Source organism: Nematolebias whitei, chromosome 11 (genome assembly GCF_014905685.2).
Source record: "Nematolebias whitei isolate Nwh7 chromosome 11, NemWhi1, whole genome shotgun sequence".
Taxonomy (NCBI): Eukaryota; Metazoa; Chordata; class Actinopteri; order Cyprinodontiformes; family Rivulidae; genus Nematolebias; species Nematolebias whitei.
In genome coordinates, this window is record NC_056508.1 from 16182066 (window position 1) to 16195576 (window position 13511).

The 13511-nt window shown below is 40.5% G+C and overlaps 1 protein-coding gene across 1 annotated transcript in view; it reads right to left on the bottom strand.

Annotated features, from left to right (window-relative positions):
* The window catches only part of LOC119416632 (protein SOGA1), a 25875-nt gene that overhangs the window by 11129 nt on the left and 1235 nt on the right, over positions 1-13511 (bottom strand). The window contains exons 2-3 of the mRNA XM_037683822.1: positions 2291-2515; positions 1820-1978 (exon numbers count right to left, since the gene is read on the bottom strand). Coding sequence (XP_037539750.1) covers positions 1820-1978; positions 2291-2515 — 384 coding nt within the window. The remainder of the gene's footprint in view (positions 1-1819; positions 1979-2290; positions 2516-13511) is intronic.

The following is a 13511-nucleotide window of genomic DNA, read 5'->3' on the forward strand; positions in this document are numbered from 1 at the left end:
TTACTACTTTGATTCATGTTTTTATCACACCACACACTGGTGGTTTTTCATGATGTTGCTGCTTTTTTACCAGCAAATGACCAACAATTAAAATATTTGTATAATTAAATAAATGCATTTGTATAATTATCCAGTTAGATTATCTTTACTTTTAGAAAAATATATATTTTAATGTTTTTCTCTTATTTGGGCATTTTGTTCAAACCTTCTAAATTATGTTATTTGCTATCTGATGTGATTTTGTGAGGTTGATTGGTTAGCACTCAGAGTGTGTGTTGAGGATGACTCTCACCTGCCACTAGTGTTGTAGTATTCCAGACCGGTCTTAGTCTTGAGACTGGTCTCAAGACCAGTGGTGATTTTGATGGTCTTGGTATTGTCTCGGACTCGACCGCATTTGGTCTCGGTCTTGTCTTTGACATTGAGGACTCTGGATTTTATTTCAAGACCAGTTAAGACTACAACTGTGGAAATATCACTAAATTGCCAGAATATTGTCCAATTTATTTGTCAACATCTTTGCTTTTATTGGATGTAAAACTTACTGATTCAAATCCAAGTGATAACGCGACTCATTGCTAAATACTTTTTTTTTGTACCGCTGTCACCCCCACCCCCTTTCACTCGCCCGCGTCACTCCAAGTGTTGCCAGATTGGGCAGTTTGCTGCCAATTGGGCAGTTTTCATTCTGATTTTGCTGGGAACTCTGGGAAGATTTTTATTGGATTTTTGTATTTTGCCACATATTATTAAATTACCTTGGCTGGTATTGATGTGCGTTCATGTTCAAACAGTAAATATACTATAACAATGGGTGGATTTTTGTGTGATGTGGCGGTTTTTAACAGATTTTTGGGCTGGAAAACCTTGGCTCTTATCTGGCAACACTGGTCACTCCAAGAAAGAGAGAAGTGATTGTCTGGGCACGGGAGAAGATGTCTGCCATATCATCAGTTATAAAATTCAGCTATTTAAATCACAAATAATATACTTCTAACTAATATCCATTTATGCAACTTTTTAGGTCTGCTACTTTATTGAAACCACTGTGCAACTATATGGTTATCCTTGGTCTTGAGTTTGGACTTATGAAGAGTGTTTTGCTATTTCAGGTTTTTAACGCTTGGCATGTGAGGAAACTGCTTCCAATTTAACAGTTGTGTAATTTTATTGTAGAATCACATGAAGTTAGGCCACTGAATGTCTGATTTCTTTATGTAGCTTTGAAAATTTATAAAAGCCAATATATTAATTCAAAGCTAACTTAAAGTTGCAGTATGTAACTTTTATAAAAATATTTTATAATAAAATTTTATATTTTATTTATTTTATTTGAGGTCTTGGTCTCGACTTGGTCTTGGATCCTAAAAGTCTTGGTCTTGTCTCGGTCTCGGTACACTCTGGTCTTGGTCTTGACTTGGTCTCAGGTTAGTTGGTCTTGACTACAACACTACCTGCTACCATATCAAATATCAGCTCCAGATGGGGACAGTTTGTTGAGTTAAAGCCATTTTGTGAAGCCTAATGTTGGTTGGAGCTTAAATTGTGTTGGTTCTAGCTTCATCAGGGGTGAGTGTACATTCAGTGACTTCTTCCTGAAGATTTGATTGAAATTCCTCCTCTAGTTCCTTTAATTCTTCAGATAACATGACAGAAGAACAAGCGCTCTCACAATGACCCAAGCTAAAATATTGCTGCCCTTGGTGGCCCATGATAAAAGTCCAAGTAGAAGAATCTACAGATTCCTGTACTTCAGGTTTCTTTTCATAAACCTGTAATGCTGAATGCATGTGACAGAGTTGGAGTTGTTGAAGCTCACCTCTCTGGTTTTGTCCACCTCGCTCTGTAAGACCTCCTTGGCCACCTCCAGCTCCTGAGTCTTCTCCCTGAGTGCCTCGTTGTCCCACTCCAGCTGCGAGTTCTTCTTCTGCACCGTCTGCAGCTCGTTGTACAGGCGGAGGAATACACTCTTTGCAACCTGCAAGCAGAGCAGAAAACCTGAAGATCCAGTGAGATCCACTCATCATCATTTTCATGCGAGCGCCTGTGGTGCAGAGGAGCAGCAGGAAGGACTTCACAGCTCAGCTAACAACGGTACGGACAGCTAGTGAATCTCTTCCTCCATGATCACTGCTTGATGTGCTAAAACTAGCAGAACTTTGTGGCACTGCAGCAAACGTTCACGTTCATGTGAGCAGCTGGTGTAGAAGTGATTCACTCACAAACCAAAATGAATTTTTCCTTTTTGATGTGGGTGAGGTTCACCAAAACTCCCTCCCTGACGTCAGACCTTAATGTCGTGCTCCAGGCTCCGGACCAGCTCTCCGTCCACCTGTCCAGTCTGAGCCACCCGGATGCTGCGGCGCTCGGCCTTGCGGAGTCGGTACTGCAGGATGCGACAGGTCTTCTTGGCCTGCTCCAGCTGCAGCCGCAGCTCCTGCAGCTGGTACACTTCCTCCTCCTGGAACATGTCTCTCATTTCCAGCATCTCACAGCGAAGCTCCTCCACCTCGTCCTGCGGCAGAAACACAGAAGACACAAAAAAATAGATATTTTGTTGAAGAAAACAATTTTTTAGCAAGTTTACTAGGCTGAAAACATTTAAAAAAATCTAATTAAAGGACAGAAACATTTCTGACTAAAGAACAAAATACAGTACTGTGTTCTTGCAGCTGAGATGAGAGGCAGTTTGAGTCCACGGTTCCAAACAAAAGGAATGTTTCCTCGAGGTATGAGGTGAGAGGAGGAGAGGAAGAGTTCAAGTATCTGGGCCTCTTGTTTATGAGGAATGGTAGAACAGAGGGGGAGATGGACCAGTGGACCAACATTTTTATTTATTGATGGCATTACTTTGGTTTGTAGTGGTAAAGAAGATGACCTGAACCACAAAGCTGGAACATAGTTTGGTCCATCTATGTTCTAGAAAAGAAATGAGGGTTTTCTCTGGGTGGCTGGGCTCAGCCGTAGAGCTAGAGTGAAGAGAGTCATCATCCAGAGAGAGCTCAGAGGAGAACTGCTGCTCCTCTCCATCAAAAGGAATCTGTTGATGTGGTTTGAGTGTCTGATGAGCGTTTGGATGTTCAAGTGTAGTGCTAAAGCTAACCCCACAGTTAACCATCGACCCGTTCACGTTTCTAATCGATTTTCCTCGCTCAGTGACACACCCGCTGAGAAGCAGACCCTGATTACTGGCAGCTCCGTAGTCTGAAGCATGGCACTATGGTCTCCAGTGATTATAGTTAAAATCATTCTGGGATCCAGAGCAGGTGACATAGAATCTTATCTGAAACTGCTGACTAAGGCTAAGGCTAAATACGGTAAGATTGTTATTCATGTCGGTGGTAATGACACCCGGTTACGCCAATCGGAGGTCACTAAAATCAATGTTGCTTTGGTGAGTGACTTTGCTAAAACTATGTCGGACTCCGCAGTTTTTTCGGGCCCCCTCCCCAACCTGACCAGCGATGACATGTTTAGCCGTATGTCGTCGTTTAACCGCTGGGTGTCCAGATGATGTTCTGACAACGACGTGGGCTACAAAGATAACTGGAGTTCTTTCTGGGGAAAACCTGGTCTGATGCGGAGAGATGGCATCCATCCCATTTGGACCGAGCCGCTCTTCTTTCTATAAATATGGCTGATTTTGTTTATCCCCCAAATTATTGACAACCCAGGGTCCAGTCCAGGAAGCAGAGTTATAGTCCTCCACACCTCTCTGCTGCTTCTCCTCTGTTACCCACCCACACCCACATTGAAACAGTGTCAACTCGCCCACGGCTCAAATTAAATAAACCACAAATCAGCTCTAAAAATATAAACCATAAAAATCTTATTAAAATAAACAGTTACTTTACCAGAGCAAAATCATAAAATCGTTAAATGTGGATTATTGAACATCAGATCTCTTTCCTCTAAATCCCTGTTAATTAATGAACTGATAACTGATCATCATATGGATTTATTCTGTCTGACAGAAACTTGGCTACAACAGGAGGATTTTGTTAGTATAAATGAATCCACTCCTGTTAATTATTTAAATTTTTATGATCCTACAACAACTGGCCGAGGTGGAGGAGTAGCTTCTATTTTTAGGTCAGGATTATTGATTCATGCCAAACCAGTTATTAGTTATGATTCTTTTGAATCACTGTCCCTCAGTCTTTCTTATCCAAAATGGAAATCAGAAAAGCCACTTGTATTAAGTTGTTATTTATCGTCCATCAGGCCTTTATTGACAGTTTTTGTCTGAATTCTCAGATTTTTTCAATCTGACTTATTATTGAATACTGATAAATTCATAATAATGGGGGATTTCAATATAAATGTACAAACCGGATTCCAAAAAAGTTGAGACACTAAACAAATTGTGAATAAAAACTGAATGCGATGATGTGGAGGTCCCAACATCTAATATTTTATTCAGAATAGAAAGCAAATCACAGATCAAAAGTTTAAACTGAGAGAATGTATCATTTTAAGGGAAAAATCTGTTGTTTCCAAATTTCATGGCATCAACAAATCCCAAAAAAGTTGGGACAAGTCCATTTTTACCACTGTGTGGCATCCCCCCTTCTTCTTACAACACTCAACAGACGTCTGGGGACAGAGGAGACCAGTTTCTCAAGTTTAGAAATAGGAATGCTCTCCCATTCATGTCTAATACAGGCCTCTAACTGTTCAATCGTCTTGGGCCTTCTTTGTCACACCTTCCTCTTTATGATGCGCCAAATGTTCTCTATAGGTGAAAGATCTGGACTGCAGGCTGGCCATTTCAGTACCCGGATCCTTCTCCTACGTAGCCATGATGTTGTGATTGCTGCAGAATGTGGTCTGGCATTATCGTGTTGAAAAATGCAGGGTCTTCCCTGAAAGAGATGACGTCTAGATGGGAGCATATGTTGTTCTAGAACCTGAACATAGTTCTCTGCATTAATGGTGCCTTTCCAGACATGCAAGCTGCCCATGCCACAAGCGCTCAAGCAACCCCATACCATCAGTGATGCAGGCTTCTGAACGGAGCGTTGATAACAACTTGGGCTATCCTTGTCCTCTCTGGTCCGGATGACATGGCGTCCCAGTGTTCCATAAAGAACTTCAAATCGTGACTCATCTGATCACAGAACAGTCTTCCATTTTGCCACACTCCATTTTAAATGACCCCTGGCCCAGTGCAAACGTCTGAGCTTGTGGAGCTTGCTTAGAAATGGCTTCCTCTTTGCACTGTAGAGTTTCAGCTGGCAACAGCGGATGGCATGGTGGATTGTGTTCACTGACAATGCTTTCTGGAAGTATTCCTGAGCCCATTCTGTTATTTCCTTGACAGTGGCATTCCTGTTTGAGGTGCAGTGACATTTAAGGGCCCGGAGATCACGAGCATCCAGTAGAGTTTTACGGCCTTGACCCTTACGCACAGCGATTGTTCCAGATTCTCTGAATCTTTTGATGATGTTATGCACGGTTGATGATGATAACTTAAAAGTCTTTGCTATTTTACACTGGGTAACACCATTCTGGTATTGCTGCACTATCTTTCTGCGCAACAATCCTGGAATTGGTGATCCTCTTATCATCTTGGCTTCTGAGAGACACTGACACTCTGAGAAGCTCTTTTTATACCCAATCATGTTGTCAATTGACCTAATTAGTGTTAATTGGTCTTCCAGCTCTTCATTATATGCTCAATTTCCTTTTTCCAGCCACTTATTGCTACTTGTCCCAACTTTTTTGGGATTTGTTAACACTGTGAAATTTTGAATCAACATATTTTTCTTTTAAAATGTTACGTTTACTCAGATTAAACTTTTGATCTGTCATCTATGTTATATTACGAATAAAATATTGACATTTGCCATCTCCACATCATTGCATTCAGTTTTTATTCACAATTTATTTAGTGTCCCAACTTTTTTGGAATCCGGTTTGCAGATGTTGAAAATTATAGCTTAAGTACAGGCTTTAATATTTTAATAGAGTCAGTTAGTTTACCCACAACATCCACACATCTACTCCTTCTCATCATCACACTCTCTTGACCTGGTTCTGATTTATGGCATAGAGATTAAGGACTTATTAATACATCCTCAAAATCCTGTCTGATCATTTTTAATAACATTTGAGTTTACATTAAATGACTACACAGTCTCTGAGAGTAAATTTCATTATAGCAGGTGCTTATCCGAGAACCTGTAAAAAAATGTAAAGCTCTCTTCCATCGTTTTCCTCTGTCTTGCAAAGTAATACATTAGAGAACAGTGACTTTTTTTTCTTCTTTTTCATTTACCCTTTATTTATACAGGTAGTCTCATTCAGTCACGAGAATTCATTTTCAAGAGAGACTTAGATCATCTGGTTGATAATTTTACAACTTCTTTACAAACTTCACTTGATAAAATTTGCTCTGCTGAAAAAGAAAATAATCAATCAAAGTAAACTGGCTCCTTGGTTCAATTCTGAGTGGTGTACTTTAATACAGGCATTTAGAAACCAGGAGAGAAAATGGTGCTCCGATAACATTGAAGAATTTTATTTACTTTGGAGAGAGAGCCTGCTAACATATAAGAAAGCTCTCCGTAAAGCTAGAACTGTATAATATCCATCTTTAATATATGAGAATAAAAATAACCCCAGGTTTCTGTTCAGCACTATTGCTAGACTAATGAAAAGTCCCATCTCTTTTGATTCATGTATCCCTACAACTATAAGCAGTGATGACTTCATGAAATTCTTTATTAATAAAATTACTTCAATTAGAGAGAAAATTCAAACCATCCTTCCTACTATTGCCTCTGATTCCCTGACGGATGATGCAGTTTTACAAATATCCCTAGAACCTGATGTTTGTTTGGACTGTTTTTGTTCTGTTGAGCGCTCTGAATTATCAAAAATAATATCTTCATCCAAGCCATTAACATGTTGGCTAGAGCCCATCCCAACCAGACTGTTTAAAGAGGTATTTCCCCTAATTAATGTCCACATTTTGGATCGTTTATTTGTCTCTAAATGGTTACATACCACAGCACTTTAAGGTTTCTGTAAATAAACTTTTACTTAAGAAGCCTGATCTTGATTCAGAAATTCTGGCCAACTATAGACCTACACCTAATCCATATGTGTCAAACTCAAGACCTGGGGGCCAAACATGGCCCTCATTGAAATCTTATCTGGACCCCAAGATGTTATTTTAAATGTAAAATACTTTTATCACTTTATATTTTTCAGTAATCTTTGATTATAATGTCAAAAGTGCAACAGAGAATGTCAAATGAGACCAATCAAATTATTGTTGATTAATCTATGACAAAGAAAACATGTTGGGTATCTGACTTGAGTTAATGTAGATTCTAAACTGGCCCTTAGTTTGAAAAAGGTTTTAATTTTGGCCCCCTTTTGTAAGTGGATTTGACACCCCTGATCTAATCTAACATTCATCTCAAAAATTCTAGAGAAAATTGTTGCAGATCAGTTGCATGAACATCTGAACAGAAATAATCTGTTTGAAGAGTTTCAGTCAGGGTTTAGAGCTCACCACAGCACTGAAACAGCACTGGTGAAAGTCACTAATGATATTCTCATGGCCTCAGGCAATAGACTTGTGTCTATACTGGTCCTGTTAGACCTCAGTGCTGCATTTGATACAGTTGATCACAATAGTTTACTGCAGAGGCTTGAATATGATAATGGGATTACAGAAACACCTCTAAAATTGTTTAAATAATATTCATCTGCAAATGTAAATAATCTTCTTCAAACACTTAAGTTAGTCATGAAGTTCCTCAGTGTTCAGTGCTTGGACCAATACTCTTTATATATGCTTTCTTTAAGTAAAGTTATTAAACAGCATGGAATAAATGTTCATTGTTGTGCTGATGATATTCAGCTATATATGGCCATGAAACCCAATGAATCCAATCAGTTACTTAGACTACAAGCATGTCAAAAACCTGGATGACCCTTAATTTTCTGTTTTTAAACTCAGAAAAGACTGAGGTTTTGGTTTTTGGACCTGAGCATTTTAGGAATAAATTTTTCAGTTTTTCACTTTATCTGGACGACATTAATCTGTCCTCCAGATCTACTGTTAAAAATCTTGGTGTTATTTTTGATCATGACATGTCTTTTGACCCCCATATTAAAAATGTTACCAAAACCACCTTCCCCCACCTGCGTAATATCACTAAGATGAGAAACATCTTGTCCAAAAATGATGCAGAAAAACTGGTCCATGCATTTATCACACCTAGACTGGACTATTGCAATGGTTTATTATCTGGGTGTCCAAAAACTTCTTTAAAAAGTCTTCAGCTGATCCAAAATGCTGCTGCCAGAGTTTTAGTGAAAGTTAATAGTAATAATTTCTCCAGTTTTAGCTTCTCTCCACTGGCTCCCTGTCAAATTCAGAATAAAATTCAAAATCTTCCTTCTAACATACAAAGCTCTCAACAACCTAGCTCCATCTTATATTACAGATCTTATTGTTTCATATTTACCTAACAGAGCACTTCACTCTCAGACTGCAGGCTTAGTGGTTTCCAAAAGCAGAATGGGAGGAAGATCTTTCAGTTATCAGGCTCCTCTCTTGGGGAACCAATTTCCTGTTTCTGTCTGTGAGGCTGAAGACATTGTCCAGTTTTAAGACTGGGCTTAAGATTTTCTTGTTTGATAAATCCTACAGTTAGAGTTGCATTGGGTTCCCTGAGCTATCCCTTAGTTATGCTGCTATAGGCTTAGACAGCTGGAGGACAAACAGACCACATTTCCTCACTCTGCTACTGTCTTTACTTACTCTACCTGTTTGTAATTTTTTCTATCCTTAACATGTGTTTTTTTTTTTTTTGTATTTCTTCCAATAGGGGGTACCCCTGGACCTGTCAATCTGTGTTTGTCAGTTTCTCCTTTCTGTCCTCTCAAACCCAGTCAGTTGAAGCAGATGGCTGTTCGTCCTGAGCCTGGTTCTGATGGCAGTTTCTTCCTGTTAAAAGGGAGGTTTTCCTTTCCACTGTCTCCTTTGTGCTTGCTCAGGATGGGAGACTGTGATGAAGTGAAGATTCAACGAGTCTGCTGGCTTCCTTACATAATTATTTTTACTACTTTGGCTTTTGTATGTATCTGAATGTGTTTGTACAGTGCCCTGAGACAACTTCTGTTGTGATTTGGTGATATATTAATAAACTGAAATTAATTGATTATGTTTCCTGGGCTTCTCCATATATTTATTTTCTAGGCTGAACCTACTGGAAGGAGAACCTGAGGCAGACACAGAATGAGCTGGCTAGCTAACTAGCTAACTAACTAACTAACTAACTAACTAACTAACTAACTAACTAACTAACTAACTAACTAACTAACTAACTAACTAACTAACTTACTTACTTACTTACTTACTTACTTATTTACTTACTGTCAGTCAGTCAGTCAGTCAGTCAGTCAGTCAGGCAGGCAGGATGGATGGATGGATGGATGGATGGATGGATGGATGGATGGATGGATGGATGCATCATGCATAGGTCTGTCACAATAACAAATTTTGCTGGGCAATTAACTGTCTCAGAAAATATTGTGATAATTGATAATATTCTGATGCATGCTCAATAATCCAGGTAGAAAAATCCAAGAAAGTTCAAACTGGTCCTCTGGACATTCAAAAAAAACAAAAAACAAAACAAAGCAAAAAAAAATGTAGAAACGTTTCGTCTCTCATCCAAGAGACTTCCTCAGTCTGAGGTGCTGTATTCAGCTCAGTCTCTTAAATAGCACCGTCTCAGGGTGGATCAACCAGTTTGCTGCTGACAACCAAAACCAGCTGATCACATGCTCAAGAAGGACCATCAGCCTAACAATGGATCATTAGCACACTGATGGCTGCTTACTGTTCACAGAGGGCTGAGTGATACTAGCAATCACAGCATTGTAAGAGGGGGACAATTGAACCCGGAGGCCTCCACCCCTGTTTAATGATGGACGGTTTCTTTTCACAAAGATGGCCTCCTTTACTCCTCTCTCAAACCATTGTTCCTCTCTGTCCAGGATGTGAACATCTTCATCCCTGAAAGAGTGACCGCTGGCCTGGAGATGAGTGTAGACCGCAGAGTCCTGGCCTGATGATGTTGATCTTCTGTGCTGGGCCATCCTTTTGGCCAGTGGCTGTTTAGTTTCCCCGATGTAAGACTGATCATAGCCCTCCTGACACTGAACAGCATACACAACATTACTCTGTTTGTGCCGGGGGACTGGATCTTTGGGATGAACCAGTCTTTGCCGTAATGTATTTTGGGGTTTAAAAGCCACTGGGACGTTATGTTTAGAAAATAAACGTCTCAGTTTCTCTGATACGCCCTCAACATATGGAATGACCACTGGTCTGGGTCTGGGTTCCTCCTTTTCACCTGATGGCTGACTGGAGTCCTGTTTGGGTTTCTTCTCTGCTTTCAGGAAGGCCCAGTTAGGATATCCACAGCCTGTTTTGTGTAGGATTTCTCCTTCTGCCTGGCTCCTGAGCTAGTGGGGACGCTGTCTGCTCTGTGATACAGAGTCCTGATGACTCCTAACTTGTGCTCCAAAGGGTGATGGGAGTCAAACTGCAAATACTGGTCTGTGTGGGTGGGTTTGCGGTACACCTCGGTTTGCAAAAGTCCTCTATCAGAGACTGAGACCTCACAGTCCAAGAAAGCCAACTTGTCATTTTTTACATCTTCTCGTGTGAACTTGATGTATTTATCCACAGAGTTGATGTGGTCAGTAAAATGTTGGACTTCCTGAGATTTAATTTTAACCCAGGTGTCGTCAACATACCTGAACCAATGACTTGGTGGTGTCCCTGAAAAGGACGTCAAGGCTCTCTTTTTTACCTCCTCCATGTACAGGTTGGCAACAATAGGAGAAACTGGAGACCCCATAGCACACCCATGTTTCTGCCTATAATATTGCTCCCCATATGTGAAGTAGGTTGACTGCAGGCACAGTTTCAAGAGTTGACACAGTTGTTCTGTGGAAAGCGTGGTCCTGCTGCTCAGAGTGGTGTCTGATTTTAATTTTAAACTGACCACCTCTACTGCATCATCAACAGGAATGCACGTAAAGAGTGATGTGACATCAAAAGAGACCATTGTTTCATCAGTCTCCATGATGACATCCCTCACCTTATCCACAAAGTCCATGGTGTTCTGTATGTGGTGTTCTGAGCTGCCAACTAAAGGGATGAGTACAGACGCCAGATATTTGGAAACATTGTAAGTGACAGAGTTAATCATGCTAACGATTGGTCTTAAAGGTACACCTTGTTTGTGGATTTTAGGTAAACCATACAGACTAGGTGTGGCCTCCCCTGGGTACAGTCTGTGGTACAGAAAACGGTCAATAGCCTTGTCCTGCTCCAAATTTTTCAGGCAATCTATTAACTTCTTCTTGTAACCACTTCCTGGATCTCTTTTCAGAGGTTCATAAGTGGTTAAGTCACTAAGGAGTGTCATAACTTTCTCATGATAGTCTTTCTGGTTCAAAATCACTGTGCACCTTCCTTTGTCTGCTGGGAGAATGATGATGTTTTTGTCCTTGCTAAGAGTGGTGAGTGCATCCCTCTCCTCTCTACTGATGTTGGAAGGTAGTGGTTTGGCATTGCTGAGGCAGGCTGAAACTTTGAAACTCCCATCACCCTTTGGAGCACAAGTTAGGAGTCATCAGGACTCTGTATCACAGAGCAGACAGCATCCCCACTAGCTCAGGAGCCAGGCAGAAGGAGAAATCCTACACAAAACAGGCTCTAGAGCAATGTGGATATCCTAACTGGGCCTTCCTGAAAGCAGAGAAGAAACCCAAACAGGACTCCAGTCAGCCAACAGGTGAAAAGGAGGAACCCAGACCTAGACCAGTGGTCATTCCATATGTTGAGGGAGTATCAGAGAAACTGAGACGTTTATTTTCTAAACATAACATCCCAGTGGCTTTTAAACCCCAAAATACATTACGGCAAAGACTGGTTCATCCCAAAGATCCAGTCCCCCGGCACAAACAGAGTAATGTTGTGTATGCTGTTCAGTGTCAGGAGGGCTGTGATCAGTCTTACATCGGGGAAACTAAACAGCCACTGGCCAAAAGGATGGCCCAGCACAGAAGATCAACATCATCAGGCCAGGACTCTGCGGTCTACACTCATCTCCAGGCCAGCCGTCACTCTTTCAAGGATGAAGATGTTCACATCCTGGACAGAGAGGAACGATGGTTTGAGAGAGGAGTAAAAGAGGCCATCTTTGTGAAAAGAAATCGTCCATCATTAAACAGGGGTGGAGGCCTCCGGGTTCAATTGTCCCCCTCTTACAATGCTGTGATTGCTAGTATCACTCAGCCCCCTTTGAATAGTAAACAGCCATCAGTGTGCTAATGATCCATTGTTAGGCTGATGGTCCTTCTTGAGCATGTGATCAGTTGGTTTTGGTTGTCAGCAGCAAAACTGGTTGATCCACTCTGAGAAGGTGCTATTTAAGAGACTGAGCTGAAAACAGCAGCTCAGACTGAGGAAGTCTCTTGGATGAGAGACGAAACGTTTCTACATTTTTTTTGCTTTGTTTTGTTTTTTGTTTTTTTTGAATGTCCAGAGGACCAGATTGAACTTTCTTGGAATTGATAATATTGTTTGAAATTTAACAATTAATAGTAATTGTCAATTTTAAGAAGAAATGTTGGTTAATTTTTGTGTGTAGTACATTTTTTGACCACTGGATGGCAATATAAGACTGTTTGAACAGAAGGATGGATAGTGAGGGAGCAGCAGCGTCTCCTTAAGAAAAATGGGAGGGAGGCCCCTTGACGTGACATGGGCTGTCTCTGTTCCCATTTTTCAGTTCTCAAAATTGCGGACGCTCAGTGTGGTTTGAGCTCTTTACCATAGCATTTTTCACACAAAACTTTTAATAAAAAAAAAAATCATTAAACAAGTTCTCAGCTTCTTTTTGCCAAAAAAAAAAAAAACAACTTTTTGCCGAGAAAAACAACTTTTTGCCAAGAAAAACAACTTTTTGACGAAGGCACGGGTTTCAACCGTGAATTTTGGAGCTTTGACAAGACGGAGGTTTTTTTCCCAAGGTCGACCTGTTAGCTTAGCTCGTAGCTTAGCTTCTCAGCTTAGCTGCTTTTAACAATCCAAAAACGTGATTTTGGATGGTTAAAACAGATTTTAAAGAGAAAGGGAGGAGTCAGTGAAGATCACCGGAACTGAACCTTTTGTCATCCAGTGTCTTCAGTAGAAAGAGAGAGACATGAAGAAATGATAAAGCCAATAAATGAAAATGAGGTTGATAATTTTCATTCATCATGCGATTCATTGATTTATTGTTTATTGCGACAGGCCTAATCATACAAAATACCAGCGTGAGTCTACTGTCTGGAAAGCATCATGTGCATCAGCTTTTTATTTTATTTGTTGTGAATAACTCAGCAGTTAGCAGCAGCCATGAGTTATCTTCAGGAGTTATCTTCAGGAGGAGTTATTTTCAGGAGGAGTTATCTTCAGGAGGAGTTAT